Genomic DNA, 17,649 nt, shown 5'->3' on the forward strand with positions numbered 1-17,649 from the left:
ATTGTCTGTGTTTTGTTTCTCATAGTGTGGAAACAATGAGAGAGTCAGCTGCCTCACTGAAAGGTTCGAATCTCAACTCATTGTATTTCTCAAAAATACGCAAATGTCATTCAATGAACATTCACCTAACAATCGGTATTGACATTTGGCTTGTCATGTTGCTAATCAGAATTGCCACCCCCAATCTGGGCCTTCTGCACATGTGGCACCTGTATTGCCTACTCAGCTCATAATTGAACACTTCCTACCATTAGAAGAACCAATGTCTCCAAATTATTCATCTGAATCCAATTTTCTTCAAATGTGAGCAAAACTGTAATTATGTGCATATTTAGTTTCCTTGTTCCAAACCCGAGACATGCAGAAGACATAGAGAAACACAGAGAAACATGGGGAACTGTGAGAACCTTCACAATATATTCTCTGCTCTTTAAATACACTGGGTGGGTTTTCATACATGTCATTCATTTATAACTGCAAAAATTATTTCAACTAATGGGCCAAATGGACACACCAGTAGGCATAAGTAGTGCTGAAAGTCAACCTCTGAAAATTTTAATATACCTGATATCATGGAGTCATGAGTCATACCACACGGAAACAGGCTCCTTGGCCCAACTCATCCGTGCCGACCAAGAAACCACATCTAAACTAGTCCCATTTCCTGTATTCTTCTAAACCTTTCCTATCCATGCACCTATCCGAGTTTCTTTTAAATGCTGTTATTGTACCCCCTCTGGCCGCTCATTCCATATGCCCACCACCCACCAAGTGAAAAAAGTTGCCCTTCAGGTTTCTATTAAATCTTCTCCCTCTCATCTTAAAGCTATGCTCTCTGGTTATTGATTCCCCTACCCTGGATAAAAAACACTGTGCATTCATGCTGTCTTTTCCCCTCATGATTTTATACACCTGTTAGCTTCCCGTGCTCCAAGGAAAAATGTCCTTGCCTGCCCACCCTTTCCCTGTAGCTCAGGCCCTTGAATCCTGGCAACATTCTTGCAAATCTTCTCTCCACTATTTCCAGTTTACAAGATGAAAATAATCCAAATTTCCACTCAGACTGAAATGGAAAAAAATCTAAAATGGTAATATTCTTGATAAGGGCCAGATCTCAGGCAATCAAGTCTTGTGATTCATACGACAGGTTCAGACACAACCTCAATGAGGTCATCAAAAAGGCTAAACGAGTAAGGCAGTTCTGAATCCAAATGACCAAGTCACTGTTAATCTTAATCTTCTGGACAGCCCATCATGGGTGGCTTTGTCAATTGCCTTACATCCACCACCCTACCCTCATCGATAACCTTCACCACCTCCTCAAAAAACTCGATCAAGTTAGTAAGGCACAATCTCCCGCATGCAACTCCATGCTGACTGTCCTGAATTAACAAATTCTCTTCCAATGGAGAAAATCCTATCCTGAAGAATCCTCTCCAAAAACCTCCCTATCGTTGACGTGAAGCTCACCAACCTATAATTCCCTGGATTCTCTTTAAATCCCTTCCTAAAGGAACAACATTAGCTATTCTCCAGTGCTCTGGTACCTCGCCTGTGGCTAGGGAAGACACAAAGATCTTTTTTCAACGCTCCTGCAATCGCCCCTCTTGCCTCTCTCAATAACCCAGAATAGATCACATCAGGCCCTGAAGATTTATCTACCTTAATGCTCCTCAAGAGCCTCTCCTTAATCACAAACTGCCCTTCTAAATACATACATAGGATGTTTTCAAAGAATTTACTGACATCCATGTAAACTACATCAATCACACTTCCCTCATCAATACATTGTGTTAGCTCGCCAAAAAAATTTCAGTCAAACTGGTCAGGTAGGATCTTTCCCTGACAAAGCCAAGCTGATCATCCCTGAACAAGGGTCTGAAGAAGGGTCTCGACCCGAAACGTCACTTATTTCCTTCACTCCATAGATGCTGCCTCACCCGCTGAGTTTCTGCAGCATTTTTGTCATACCTGAACAATTCCTATCTTTCCAAATGTGGATTATTTTTCCCCCGAGGGTTTTTTTCCAATAACCTTCCCAACAATGACTTTACATTCGCAGGCACGTAATTACCCATCTGCTCCTTGTTGCCCTTCTAGATTAAAGGTTCCACATTTGCTGTCCTTCAGTTATTTGATACCTCGACTATGGCTAACAAAGATCTGTACATTTCTGTCAGAATCCTAGCAATCGCTTCCCTTGCCCATAGATTTACCAACCTTTAGGCTTGCCATTTCATCAAGTAACTCCTTTTTAATGTACCTGTCAAGTTTCCTGTTAAATGGTTATGCACTTCAAACACACCAGGTAACAGCAAGTTTCACATTTTTCCCATTACACGTGTTAGTAATTATATACCAATAATTCTGTTGTCATTTAATCCAACAGTCAGAAACTCATGCTTCTGCCATCTTATTCTGTAGTCACTACCTCAGTAAGAACCTAGAAGCCTAAATGTTTAATCATAGAACAGTTCATGTAACATCAGCTGCAAAACACACCATGTAGTATATTCTTTGCAAGAAATAGATTTGCATTTAAACTGGCCTTTCCACAATTTCACACTTTCCAAAGGGCATTAAAATCAGTGAAATCCTTTTTTGAAATATATATATAGCTATAACATAACGACATGACAGTGAATGTTACTTTCCACCAGGCTCAGACCAAAGTTTTGAAAAGCCAGGTTAAAGCCATGTTCAATTATTTTTCCTATTCTCTTCTTAAGATAAGAAAAGTCATATCGGTGGATGATTGAAATGTTAAATGACATCAAGTAAAACCGTGATCTGTGGAGCAAGTGGCAACAATGACAATGAGTTAACTTTGCTACCATAATTGGCTTCTTAAGATAGGCAGCCAAACATCTTCCAGCCCCCAGTGTAGCAGACACAAGACAGATCTGCCTTATGATTAATGATTATGAGCTACTTGATCCAAGAATATGAAATAAATGGGATATGAAATTAGTTGCACTTTACTGAAGATTACTCCATTGAAAGATTTTCAATCATGCCATGTTAGGGCAAAGGAAGGGCAAGAGCATTGAAGCACTAAATGTCACAAAAAAATGCCTATGTCTTTTGGAATATAGAGTGCATCCACGGCTCGATTCATTACTTAACCAAGAGAACACTACACTTACAGCTTAGCCATTCAAAGAGATGTGATAGATTGAGGTTATCCACTGGACAAATGTTAAACTGAAAACTCACGAACCACAGGATCCATTTCTCAGTGGGGTGGAGTCCCCACTGGACTTCTGCCAGCATACACTTTGCTACATACATTATTATTGTGGAAGGGTAGTACATCTCAATCATGTCAGCCTTGGTTAAATCCCAATATACTCACATTTTATTTTATACAGTTGTTAAAAAACATGATTTTTAAACAACTCTGGCTATGATTTTCTTTCTAAGAGATAGGAAGAGGGTTGTCTAAGATCACATGAGAGACTGATTAAAATTTCACTGGGGAGACATGTGATTTCAGGCCACAATTCCAGAATATCTCTGGCATTTAATGAAATTATTTTTCAGAAATAATCACCAGAAAGCAGTCTTTCCCAGCCTGACAGCATTACAAATTGATTTAAGTATGTCCAGGGGGTATTGTTATTTAAGTGATTGCAAAGAAAACATTGTTTCTTCACAGTTTTCAGAAAGTGGTTGACAACTTCCAGACAATGACCATGCCATTCTACACCCATTAAGTTCTAAGAGTTTTTCTTTTGCCAAGCTGATAATGACTGGTGCCAACAGGATTCATGCAATCATTTTATTTTTCTTATTCAGTCCATAATAACCTATCTTCCTGCCGCACCCATTATCACCCCCCACCTCATCCAAATTCACATCAACTTAATCCTGTATTTTTAGTCATATATATTAAACTTGGCATAGAATATGAAAATAAAACTCAGCAGATGCCAATAAACACGCATTGTGTTCTTGCTCCCATCCTTCAAATAATGTCCTATTCAATGCAAAGGCAATATTTTAACAGCTCTATAACAACAAAAATCACTGAAGCTACAGCTGTTGGTTTCCAAAAGCAGAAGTTAAAACTAAAACTTCTCAGAAGCACAGGACAATTTTAAACTTTGATTTCAAATTTGGCCCGTATCATAAACATAATTGCACTCTCAACGTAATAGTTCCACGGACATTGTGATCACCACCACAAACAGCTAGCAGTTAACTGAACTCACAATGTGAAAAAAACTTTCAAACAGTTGCAGAATAAAGTTCTGTACTTACAGGATAACAGTCTGCGGTGCTACTTTGGGGATGTGATCCAACATCAAATGCATACAGCGGACAGTGGTTCTGAAGCAGAGGCATCGGCTTGGGCAGGAGGAGAGTTCAGGGAAGAGGAGAAAGAAAATAGTTACGAGAAGGAAACATTTGAGAACCATCCTGGGAGAGATGAGATCAGTGGCAGTGCCTGGAGCTGCAGAATCTAAACTGAAACAGTGGGGTCTGGGCAAGTTTAACTCAGCTTGAACATCCAATCAGACCACAACCAGGATCAAATTACAGCACGGGGAGCAGAAAGAATCCAACAGCTTTATCCACAAAGCACTGCCAAGATTAGGGGTAGCCCTAACGCTGGGATTTAAAGACACTAATTTACCTACCACTTCCACAAAACAACAAAAGAGCCTGGGCAATTTTTTGTGGGATACGATTTGTAAACTAATACCCTTCATACAAGTGATAATGTGTACACTACAACATAGAATCATCTGCATTACAGACAACACCAAACTTTAATTTAACTTGATATCCAAATCTGATGATCTTTACTTTCTAAAGAAGCTCCTCTCCCTCCCCTTTATAGTACTGACCTGTGATACAGTGGAAGCATCAGGGCAAGATATCCTTCATAAACTTTGGCTATGCTTGAATATAATGTAAATGCGATACATTCAATGTCCATTCACTACATGATGAGATTTTCATTAATGACATAAATCATGGGAGATTTAATACCAATGGCAATTAATGAACGGTAAATTAAATAAAATATAATTGCATATGGATTCATAATAGGTTTATTTTGCTTAGATTAACATTGAAATGTCAATGCATTCTAGGTCCTGTGTCCTTCGTGATTAAAATGGTCTGTTTATTTAACCTATAAACCATCACTCCTAGTCTTTGGCTGACCTGCTGAAATTTATATCTCAAGGCACTGATCATCCTCTGTCACTGTGCTCAAAGGATCATTCTCCATTGCTGAGGTTTAATACTGTTGGATAGCAGATTATTTTATGGCAGCAATTAAATCTGATCCTTTCTCCATGTTCACACATGTGGATTTGCAGGTTATATTGTGCCTAGGATAGCAATGGAAATCCAGCCTGAATTTCCCCCTGCGAAACCTTTCACAAGGACAATAGCTGGACAACTGCATGTGAATGAATTTGGAACGTATAAATTTGAATCTGACCTGAGATTAAACAGAGCAATGCAGATCTGTATAGTACTTCACTGGATTAGACCATTGACCTACTAAACCATCATGAACCATTGTTAATTATATTTATTTTTTTGCATTAACAAGATATATGTTCATTTATTTTTGTGCTTTATTTCCAATTATACTTAGTTTATTCCAACTTTAGAATTTACAATCAGTGTATTTTCTATTGCAAAACATTTTTGCAAGTATTTTCTATTCTGCTGATACAGTGGAAAGACTATGTTTGCATGCTATCTAGTCAAATCATACCATACTTGAGTACAATCAAGTTGTAGACAAGTACAGGTAGAACAAAGGAAAAATAACCATAGCAAGAATACAGTCTTTTACATGCTAGATTGAGCTACATCAAAATTCTCTGAAATTTCTTGTGGGCTTGTGTAACTAGCAGGTCACACCCGAATTCATGTCACATCTCATGCCAATAATGCTGGCAGATAATCAAACACAAGTTTACAATAAATATGACAGTGTAGCGGCGCCTGCTAGCGCATGCATATATCGAACCAGGCGTTCGGAAGCCGCGGTCACGTAACTCGGGAGGAACTGCTTGTTTCACGCGTTTTTTCACTTGCGCGCGTTAGTTCAGCGCTGACCACCGTTGTGGGCAGACGTGTCTGGAGAACCTGTATACTGGATATTGAACTTTTGAATAAAGATCTGTTGAAAACTCCAGTAGTCGTTTCTCAGACCACTATAACAGAATTTAAAACCCACCATAAACAAACAGATGCCTGTATGAGCAAACAAGGCCTGAGTGGAGGGCATAAATAGTTCCCTTTTTTTAAGACCATGAAACCACTATTTATGTATTTTAAGTGCAACATGCAAAGAAAATATAATCATGAAACCTTTTCAATTTTTGAATATGACATATTGGATGTAAGGATTCAGCCGCGGGACTGACTTATTTACCATCACCCGGCGGGGTCACAACATCGGAGGCCTGGATCGCCTCAGCGCAGAGGGAGAACAAGGAGGGAAGAGACAAAGACTTTAAGACTTTTGCCTTCCATCACAGTGAGGAGGTGCCTGGTATACTCACTGTGGTGGATGTTGAATTTATGTTTAATGTGTGTTTTTATTATATGTATGACTGCAGGCACAAAAGGTCTGAATGACAATAAAGGATACTTTGATTTGATTTGATTAAATAAACACACTCTAAGATGCAAAGAAACAGTGTAGATCTCAGTAATATAAAATTTTAGAAATTCTGCAAATAATTACACTCTATGAAATCTATGTGATTAACATGATCCTATCTGACTTGCCAAAGTTGACCAGTGACCCAAGGTATTGCAGGCCTGTGCAATATTGTTGCATTACATGAGCAAATTACATTAAACAGCAAATCATGCCAGGTTTAGCCATCTGTCAAATATGCCAAGGATGCTAAATATTCCTGACATTATCTATCAATAAAAGAATGATAAATAAATATTGAATATGAGACATTTAAAATAGTTTTAACTAATTAAAGCACATAACCAGATATAATTCATTTAGAAAATTTTAAATCCTTTTGCATTTACTCTCGCGACACTTCTTGCAAATAGCTCATAATTCCTTACTATTCCTCCTGGAATACAACTGCACCTTCACTCTCCACTGATGGAGAAGCCAGAAAGCGCAGGACTTTTGCTCTTGCATTAGGAGCCCTGAAAATATGATAATAAATTCATCTCTACACTTTTTTATATCAGAAACAATGAAAGTTTGGGTCTATATGTTTTTAGGACATCCATTAGGAATAATATCCTATGATTCAGGGGATGAGGCTTCAAAGGCATGGACAGGTACATGGATAGGGTAAGTTTGGAGGAATATGAGCCAAACGCAGGCAGGTGGGACTAGTTTAGATGGGGCATGTTGGTCAGCATGAGCAAGTTGGGCCGAAGGGCCTGTTTCCACACTGTATAACCATGACTCTAATTATCCAGCCCAAATAACCAAGTACATTTAAATGTACTTCATTGGGAAGCCCAGAGTGAAAACAGGGCAGGACTGTTAATTATTAACTTATAGTCGAACTGGTGTAGGTCCACAAACCCAGCTGAACTTGGAAAGCAGGCAATCAATCCTAAATAAAGATTGCATCATCTATTCAGTAAACTGGAAATGGAAGGGGGAAGCAGCATTTGGAAGCAAGTTTGCTGCAACTAAAGGCAATGATTTCAGTGTCCACGTGGAAAACACAGCATTGAAATGGTCATCTGGAAAATGTGAAACAATAAAGGGTCAGACAAGACTGGAACATTGGTCTTCTTAAATGTACTGTGAGAAAAGATGAGAAGAAAATCCCAAGGTAGAAGGAAGCTACTGATAAATCTGTTAGTCTGGGAACTGAGCTAGTGGTTATTGAGAATCTGCCACAGCTTGGAAATAGAAGTAGATAGTTACCAGGGTATGTCTTTTACATTAAAATTAATGGTTACTCTTATTCGGTTTGAAAATAATTCCATGTACATTTACCTACTAAGGCTTATTGATAAACATGCAATTAGTTTGAGTTTAAACAAGACATGCTACTGCCCTGCCACTGCATCGGTTAATAGATTACAAATATGGACTTTAATCAAAGCTTTCTACCCAATGTCTGTATGTGATGTTCAGATACTAGTATGTTTTCCTTATTTTCAGTTTCTTTATCTAAAATATAGGAATAAATGTGCCTTCAACTCTCTTGTTATTGTTACATAGGATATAATAAAGCACACGTCATCTTCATATATTCTATTTTGCGGTCAGAGTGTGAAGATAAGAAAAAAACAAACTTCAGTTATATGGGGATATAATTTCTGCTATTAATATGATTTTTTATGTTCTTGTTTTCAAAAATTACATTCAAAAATTAATATAAATATACTTATAAAGTAACAAAAAATTGGTAAGTGAAGAAGGGTCTCGACCCGAAAAGTCACCCATTCCTTCTCTCCAGAGATGCTGCCTGTCCCGCTGAGTTACTCCAGCATTTTGTCTACCTTCAAGAAAAATAGTAATATGAATTAATTAAATGAGTGAACTGACTTAAAGAATTTGTTCAAAACTATGAAAATACTAATTGGTTGGATAATCAAATGTGTTATATACAAGTTATGCTTTCTCTGCTTTTTGAAAATACATTATCAGCGTTGTAACTAGTTTGATTAGCAATCACGCATTAAAGCATTTTAACATAGTGTTAATCGTGCTGCTGATCATTTCCGGGTGGAATCACAGTTATTGGTAAATTTGGCCGTGAGTTTGCGAGGCCAATTCACTTGCATGTCTGACATTTCCTGGCATCAGGATCATGCCTAAGGAAATTACTATTCAGGCACTGCCCATTTCCACCATGACCAGCATATCATTTTTGATTCAGAGTGGTTATAAATGTCAACAGAGAGGGTCAAAAATGTGATAATAATGTTGGCGTTTCTTAGGTTTAGGAGACTGTCATTAACCTTGATAATGCCCTGAACCATTCTGCACAGTCACAGCTGCACAGTTACAGCATATGGGTTCATATGAATGTATGAATTATAAATCTGCAGCAAGCAAAGATCACTCAGCCCATCAAACCTCATTTAATAAAATCCCAACTAATCTGCTTGTATCCACAATCCTACATTCACATCAATCCTGGGTTAATTTTTCACTGCTTTCATTGTCAAGACTCTATTCACCTCTGTCTTAAAATATTCAATGACCCTGATTCCACTGCCCATCGAGGAAGAGATTTTGAAAGATTCAGGACCCTCTGTCTTAAATGAGTGGACTCTTATTTTTAAATAATATCATCTTCTCCTTGTCCACCCTCAAAAGACCTGTTAGGACCTCACATACTTCAATAACTCACCCTTCTAAACTCAAGTAAGTGCAAACCTGGTGCATCCATCCTTTACTCATAAGACAGTCCACCCATTTAAGGTATTATTTGGGCAGATCTTACTCTGAACTACTGGTAATGTACTTACAGCGGCCTTTAAATAAGGATGCCAATATTGTACCTATTAATCTAGATGTGGTACCACTAATGCCCAAAATGACGTAAACTTAACCTTTGCATCACAAGGTTTTTCAATCTATCACTGTTTAGAAAATATGTTTCTACTTTATCATTCCTGCCAAAATAACCAATTTCATATTTCCAACATTAAATTCCATTCTTTTAAATTCACTCAGCCAAACTACATTTCCCACTTTCTTAAAAAACAAATTTAACACTAAATCCCATCATGACAGTTTGAGCTGGAATCACTACACAATCAAATTATAATTACTACAATTCTGCCTATCACAAACCTTTCTTATTTCTTCCAAATAATATGTATAAAGAATTCCTAAAATATACCTGAGATTATTTTTCATCAGTAATACTGATACACTGCACCTAGGATATCACAAAAAAAAGACCTTGTTCATTGGTTAAATTACCCTTTGTGGAATATCTGATAATGAATAATGTTCATATTTTTCAATGAAAGGTCTAGTCAGTAGTATAATGTGCTATCAAGCTGAGGACTAAGAGTGTGGATGTGATTGTTTTAAAAATAGTTTGCTGGTTGAAATCGCTCATGTTTGTAAGAGATTGAGAACAACTACTGCATCATTGCAGGATTAGGATCAGTTCTAATTACTGTAAATACTAAGACACTAGAATTGCTGAAGGGTAATTTGAAATCACCTAATATGTCAATTAAAATGGCTGATTTATCTAAGAAAGATTGTGGTTTTTCTTTGCACAATAATGGGAATAAAAGTTATACTAGCAGATTTAAGCAAGTCTAATTGCTTAAATATTCCATTCTATATTTTCAACCTATTGTAAATTAAATCAGTTATAATCTTGAGAAATCAGTCTGAAAAGGGTACCGACTTAAAACGTGTCCGTTCCCTTCACAGATGCTGCCTGACCTGCTGAGTTCCCTCAGCATTTTGTGCTCGGCTTGAGAAACTACTTGTTCACCAACATGCTTTGCAATAGTTGTTAAAAAAATAGAGTTCTTACACAAGAGCTCCTCAATTGTACCTTTCCATATACCACAAAATAGAATAAATTCAAGTAAAATTAATCCATGCCTCACCTTCCAAAACCCCATTTTTTTATTTGCTTCATCTGCATGATAAATGATATCTATATATTCTATCAAGTCACACCGGGGTACCATTCTACACCAGTAGCTAGTAATGTTAATATACAAATAACTTAAGTAGTAAATCCATTGTTTACATTTGCAAAACACCTATCTAAATTAAGACTATCATTGTTAATTCCTTAAATTGAAAAAATAACACGTGCAAATAGGAACAAAGTATCATACAAATACTAAAGAATGCAGATGCTATAATCTGAATTAAAAATTAAACTCCTGGAGGAACTCAGTTGGTCAGAGAGCATCTTTGGTGGCAGAATAATGGTGGACATTTTGGGTCTAGACCACGACTCAGGGGTCCAGATGCAGGGACTTGACCAAAAATGTTGACCTTCCCTCTACCTCTACGGCTGCTTCCTGACCCATCTAGTTCCTCCAGCAGTTTGGTATTAGCAACACAATATTATGGTTTGTGAGAAAGATTCTGATGGAATAAAATGTTTTTGAGCGGCATGTTTTTGTTGCATGAAAATTCCAAGAAGGAAACAACTGACCATCAAAGTTTTGCTGATCTAAAAACATCACACAGAATATCTCTGTTGCTTCCTAAAGAACTGAATGGCTTTGCAGGAGCTTTTCTTAATTTTTAATGAATGACCAAAACATGCTTCAGTCCCTATGGCATATTTCAGATTCAGATTCAGATTCAGAAAACTTTATTGTCTGTCGTAACAGAAAATCTTCTTTGACGTGGCTCAACATACAACCAGGACAATGTACTAATAAGCAGTCATACAACACAGATTTCTGCGAGCACACACAGTGTGTATAGATCTTAAAAGCAAGTATAAAGATTAGAAACTATAAAAATAGACAAGATAAAAGTTGTGGATACGTGTAAAGTGACAGTGCGTCAGGGTTAATTTGTCCCTTGTTCATTTTTTATTTAAGCTGTTTATGGCAATGGGTATGAATGAGTTTTTGTGGATGTTTATCTTGGATAGGGGGACTTTATAATCTGGTTCAGATTTAGTTCATTGGTAATCCCTCTTTATATTTGCCCATGATTATAAAATTATCAATGTAAATTAAATAACCTTATTTTCTCTAGTTTATTTGAAGCTGCATTCTTCCCCTCAAGATTAATGTTCATTCATGCACAGAGCTGGTACCTTCCAAGAGCCAGTGCTAATGTATGACCCTAGATCTTGATCCGAATAAGCATGGCATTTAAATTCAGCTCATCCCTGCTTGGATTTCAGACTTGGGATCACTGATCTGAACCAGATTATTTGTGAATCTGTAGGATCAACAGAATTGGAGATTTTTTGAAATCCATCATTTTTATTCTGCTCAAGGGCATCATGCGTTAAGTCAATATAAAATCTTTCAATATAAAATCTTATCACAACAATACAGCGGTGTAGTGGTAAATCTTATCACAGCTGCACAGTGGTGTAGTGGTAGAGCTGCTGCCTTACAGTGCCAGTCCAGATTTTGATCCTGACGATGGGTGCTGTCTGTACGGAGCTTGTACGTTCTCCCCGTGATCTGCATGGCTTTTTTCCGGGTTCTCAGGTTTCTTCACACACTCCCAAAACTTACAGGTTTGATGGTTGATTGGCTTTGGTAAAATTGTAAATTGTCCTTAGTGTAAATAATCCATAGGATTGTTAGTGTGCATGGATTGCCAGTTGGCACGTACTCGGTGGGCGGAACGGCTTGTTTCTGCGCTGTATCTCTAAACGAAACAAAATTAAACAACGATGATGCATAATGTAGATAAATCTGCAAATGATAAATAATATCTGAGTGTATATATAAACACTTAAAGTCATGGCACACACTGCAAAATAAAGGAAATATGAAAACAGGGGTTAGCATACCTTGTTCCAAAGCCAATGCTGCCCTCTACTGATAGAATTCTGTATCATCTGCTTCTGCAGACCTGAGTGATTTCACAAGAGTAAAATCAAATAAACAAAATGCTGGATATACTCAGCAAATAGGGCTTCATCTGTGGGGAGAGAAAGAGTAAAATGTTTCAGTTCGAAGACGCTTCATTAGAACTTAAAAGGAGACAAAAGGCATCACAGGTAATAAGGTAGTCAAGAAGGCTTTTGACATATTGGTCTTTGTCAATCAGGGTATTGAGTATAGAAGTCGGGATGTTATGTTACAGTTGAACACAACATAGGTGAGGCTACATTTGGAGCATTGTGTTCTGTTTTGGTCACCCTGTTATAGGAAAGATGTTAAGCTGCAATGGGTGCAGAGATTTATGAGAATGTTGCCTGGACTTGAGGGTCTGAGCTAAAGGGGGAGCTTGGGCAGACTTGGACTTTATTCCTTGGAGTGCATGAGGATGAGGGTTATCTTATAGAGGTGTATAAGATCATGAAGGGAATAGATAGGGTAGATGCACAGTCTTTTACCCAGACTATTGGAATCAAGAACAAGAGGGCATCAGTTGAAGGTGAGAGGGGAAAGATTTAATAGGAACTTGAGCAGCAACTTTTTTCACTCAGGTGGTGGGTATATGGAACAAGCTGAGAGAGGTGGCAGTTGAGGCAGGTATTATAATAACATTTAAAACGTTTGGACAGCAGGGCGGCCAACATTGGGTGAGAGTTGGGAGTGAGAAATTGTGAGAGACCAAGCCCGAGGGAGTATAGCGACCGGGGGGTAGGAGAGTGTCCCCCTCCCATTGGTATGGAACATTTGGATTTTTCAGCTTGAAATTGTGCAATATGGTGCATACTGTAGCGAGTCTTTTAACTTACACTTGAATGCAATATATATGCTTTAAATTGGATTGGAGCGATTTTGAAAGGGGGGTGACTGTGCGATCACTGATCACTGGCCTTGGGGGTACCCAGTGAGGGAGTGGAGCAACCGAGAGGGGAAAGGGTGTGGAAGAAGGGTGTCCCCCCTCCCAGGGTAGGAACTTTTTGAAATTTGGTATTAAAATCATGTTTTAGTGCACTGTAGAAGTATGATTTCAATGTTTTTTGTATGAAGTATTTTTAAAAGGTAACTTTTTAAGGGATAACTTTATCCACACAAAGGGTGATAGGTGTATGGAACAAGCTGCCAGAGGAGGTAGTTGAGGCAGGGACCATCCCAACATTTAAAAGCAATTACTGATAAATGGATAGGACAGGTTTGGAGGTATGGACCAAAAGCAGGTGGCGTAGCTGGGACATGTTGGCGGGTGTGGGCAAGTTGCACCGAAGGGCCTGTTTTCACACTGTATCACTCTATGACTACATTATACCTCCACCATGCATGAATGCTTCAAAATCAAGTGATCGAGTTTTATTGCCATATACTCAAGCATAGAAACATAGAAAATAGGTGCAGGAATAGGCCATCGGCCCTTCGAGCCAGCACTGCCATTCAATATGATCATGGCTATTCATCTAAAATCAGTACCTCTTTCCTGTTTTTTCCCCATATCCCCTGATGTCGTTAGCCCCAAGAAGTAAATGTAACTCTCTCTTGAAAACATCCAGTGAATTGGCCTGCACTGCCTTCTGTGGCAGAGAATTCCACAGATTCACAACTCTCTGCGTGAAGAAAGTTTGTTCTCATCTCAGTCCTAACTGGCCCGCCCTTTATTCTTAAACTGTGACCCATGGTTCTGAGCGCCCCCAACATCGGGAACATTTTTCCTGCAGTTACAGTAAGTGAAAATCTAGCAGGCAAGCAGGATGCTTTCACCAACCACCCCCATTTGAAGTACACTATCTTTCACCGTATCTACCCAGTGCTTGGTACTTACTTCCAGCAGCCACTGGTTGTCCTCCAGGATGCACCGAGCCACAGCCTGATCCATGCCGGTCACCTGGGCGAATTCAGCACAGAGACTCTCACGGCAGCGGCGCAACGCTTCGACGCCTCCGACGGCCCGGGACTCTTGCACTGAGGCTGCTCCATGGCCGGAGCTGCAGTGAGCGACTCGCCAGCCCGGAAAACACTCTCCAGCCCCGATCCCCGTCCGCATCTGTCCCCGCCGCTGCGTCCGCTTCCAACACCCGCGGCCCATGCAGTTGATATGTGTTTTGAAATTTTCGTTGATCACAGAATTTCTCACAACAGAGCGAGAGAAATTTGTGATCAGCGTGAGAATTTGGTGAAATGCGTGATTCTCACACTCAATGCATGGGAGTTGGCAGCCCTGCCTCTCTATCCCCCTCTCCCTCTCCCCCCTCTCTCTCTCCTCTCTCTCTCCCCTCTCTCTCCACCTCTCTTTCTCTCCCCTCTCTCCCTCCCACCTCACTCTCATCCCTCTCTCTCTCTCCCCTCTCTCTCTCCCCCTCTCTTCCACTCTCTCTCCTCTCAACCCCCCTCTCTCTCCCCCTCTCTCTCTCCCCTCTATCCCCTCTCTCTCTCGCTCTCTCTCTCCCACTCTCTCCTCTCTCTCCCCTCTCTCTCTCTCTCTCCCCCTCTCTCTTCTCTCTCCCCCTCTCTCTCTGTCCCCCCTCTCTCCCCCTCTCTCTCTTCTCCTCTCTCTCACCTCTCTCTCCCCCCTCTCTCTCCCCCTCTCTATCCCCCCTCTCTCTCTCCCTCTCTCTCTTCTCCCTCTCTCCCTCCCACCTCACTCTCCCCCTCTCTCGTCCCCCTCTCCCCTCTTTCCCCTAACTCTCTCTCCCCTCTCTTTCCCCTAACTCTCTCCCCCCCTCTCTCTCCTCCCCTCTCTCTCTCTCTCCCCCTCTCCCCCCTCTCTCCCCCTCCCTCTCCCCCTCTCTCTCCCCCTCTCTCTACCCCCCTCTCCCCCCCTCTCTCTCTATCTACCCCCCTCCCTCTCTCTCTCTCTCCCTCTCTCTCCCCCTCTCTCTCTTCCCCTCTCGCTCTCCCACTCCCCCTCTCTCTTTCCCTCTCCCCCTCTCTCTCCCTCTCACTCCCTCTCTCTCTCTCACCCTCTCTCCCTTCTCTTTCCCCTAACTCTCTCTCCCCTCTCTTTCCCTTCACTTTCTCTCCCCTCTCTTTCCCCTCCTCTCTCTCCCCCCCCCCTCTCTCCTCTCTCTCTCTCTCTCTCTCTCTCTCTCTCCCCCTCTCTCTCTCTCTCTCTCTCTCCCTCCCCCCTCTCTCTCTCTTTCTCCCTCCCTCTCCCTCTCTACACACTCTCCCCTCTCTCTCTGTCTCTCCTCTCACCTCTCTCTCTCTCTTCTCCCCCCCTCTCTCTCTCATCTCTCTCTCCCTCTCTCCCCCATTCTCCTTCCCACTTCACTCTCCCCCTGGCTCTCTCTCCCCTCTCTCTTTGTCTCTATCTCCTCTTTCTCTTTGCCCCCCCCCATCTCTCTCTTTCCCCCTCTCTCCCTCTCTCTTTTACCACCCCTCTCTCTTCCCCCTCTCTCTCCCATTCTCTCCTACCGTCTCCTCCCTCTCCACCCCCTCTCTCTTCCCTCTTTCTTCCCTCTCACCCCTCTCTCTTTTCCCCCCCTCTCCCACCTCACTCTCCCCCCTCTCTCTCTCCTACCTCTCTCTCCCCCTCTCCCTCTTCTCTCTCTCCATTCACGCCCCCTCTGTCTCTCCCCTCTCTCTCCTCTCACCCCCCTCTCTCTCTCTCCCCCCTGTGAAGTGTGAACTGTGAGGAGGATGCTATGAGAATGCAGGGTGACTTGGACAGGTTGGGTGAGTGGGCAGGTGCATGGCAGATGCAGTTTAATGTGGATAAATGTGAGGTTATGCCCTTTGGTAGTAAAAACAGGAAGGAAGATTATTATCTAAATGGAGTCAAGTTGGTAAAGGGGAAGTACAACAGTATCTGGGGGTCCTTGTTCATCAGTCAATTAAAGTAAGCATGCACGTACAGCAGGCAGTGAAGAAAGCGAATGGCATGTTGTCCTTCATAACAAGAGGAGTTGGGTATAGGAGCAAAGAGGTCCTTCTGCTGTTGTACGGGGCCCAAGTGAGACCACACATGGAGTATTGTGTGCAGTTTTGTTCTCCAAATTTGAGGAAGGACATTTTTGCTATTGAGGGAGTGCAGCGTAGGTTCATAAGGTTAATTCCCGGGATGGCGGGACTGTCATATGCTGAGAGAATGAAGCAGCTGGGCTTGTATACTCTGGAATTTAGAAGGATGAGAGGATCTTATTGAAACATATAAGATGATTAAGGGTTTGGACACGCTAGAGACAGGAAACATGTTTCCGATGTTGGGGGAGTCCAGAACCAGCGGCCACAGTTTAAGAATAAGGGGGAAGCCATTTAGAACGGAGATGAGGAAACACTTTTTCACACAGAGAGTTATGAGTGTGGAATTCTCTGCCTCAGAGGGGGGTGGAGGCCGGTTCTCCGTATACTTTCAAGAGAGAGCAAGATAGGGCTCTTAAAGATAGCGGAGTCAGGGGATATGGGCAGGAACTTGGTACTGATTGTGGATAATCAGCCATGATCACATTTAATGGCGGTACTAGCTCCAAGGACCGAATGGCCTACTCCTGCACCAATTGTCTATATAGGCCAGACACAGAAAGGTGGGACTGCTGGAGGAACTCAGTGGGTCAGGCAGAATTTATGGAGGGAAATGGGCAGAGATCCAACCACTGCAAAACATAATAAGATAACCACATTAAAATTTAAATTAAACCAGATCCTTTCTGCAAAAATTATTAGGGTATTTCAATGTACTAAGCAAAAAAATTTTGAATTTGGTGACAAACCACACAAAGTAATTGCACGTCAACTCTGTAAATCTGAGATGGATCACACTATTCAAAAAATTAGATCAGGAAATGGAGAGTTGCTTACACTGCCTAAAAATATTAATGAAAGATTCTTAAAATTCTATCAAACACTATACTCATCAAAAACAGCAGCCGACCCTGCAAAGATGAAAAGTTTTCTTCAGAATTGCAATCTCCCATCCCTTAATGAGGAGGAACGGGATGAATTAGGTGCAGAGATAACAACAAAAGACATTGTAGAGACTATTAAATTACTGAATAGTGGAAAAACGCCAGGTCCGGATGGGTTTAGTAATGAATTTTACAAAGAATTCAATGATTGAATTTCCCCATGCTTACGAGCCCTTTATATTCAAGCATTTAAAGAACAGACTTTACCACAAAT

General features: G+C 40.7%; 1 protein-coding gene across 1 annotated transcript in view; it reads right to left on the reverse strand.

Annotated features, from left to right (window-relative positions):
• Positions 1-4,483, reverse strand: part of pxdnl (peroxidasin like) — a 498,663-nt gene extending 494,180 nt beyond the window's left edge. The window contains exon 1 of the mRNA XM_033020388.1: positions 4,264-4,483. Within this exon, the coding sequence (XP_032876279.1) occupies positions 4,264-4,421 (158 nt within the window). The 5' untranslated portion in view covers positions 4,422-4,483. The remainder of the gene's footprint in view (positions 1-4,263) is intronic.
• Between the last annotated feature and the right edge of the window lie 13,166 nt (positions 4,484-17,649).

The sequence above is a fragment of the Amblyraja radiata genome, chromosome 4 (genome assembly GCF_010909765.2).
Source record: "Amblyraja radiata isolate CabotCenter1 chromosome 4, sAmbRad1.1.pri, whole genome shotgun sequence".
In the NCBI taxonomy this organism is placed as follows: Eukaryota; Metazoa; Chordata; class Chondrichthyes; order Rajiformes; family Rajidae; genus Amblyraja; species Amblyraja radiata.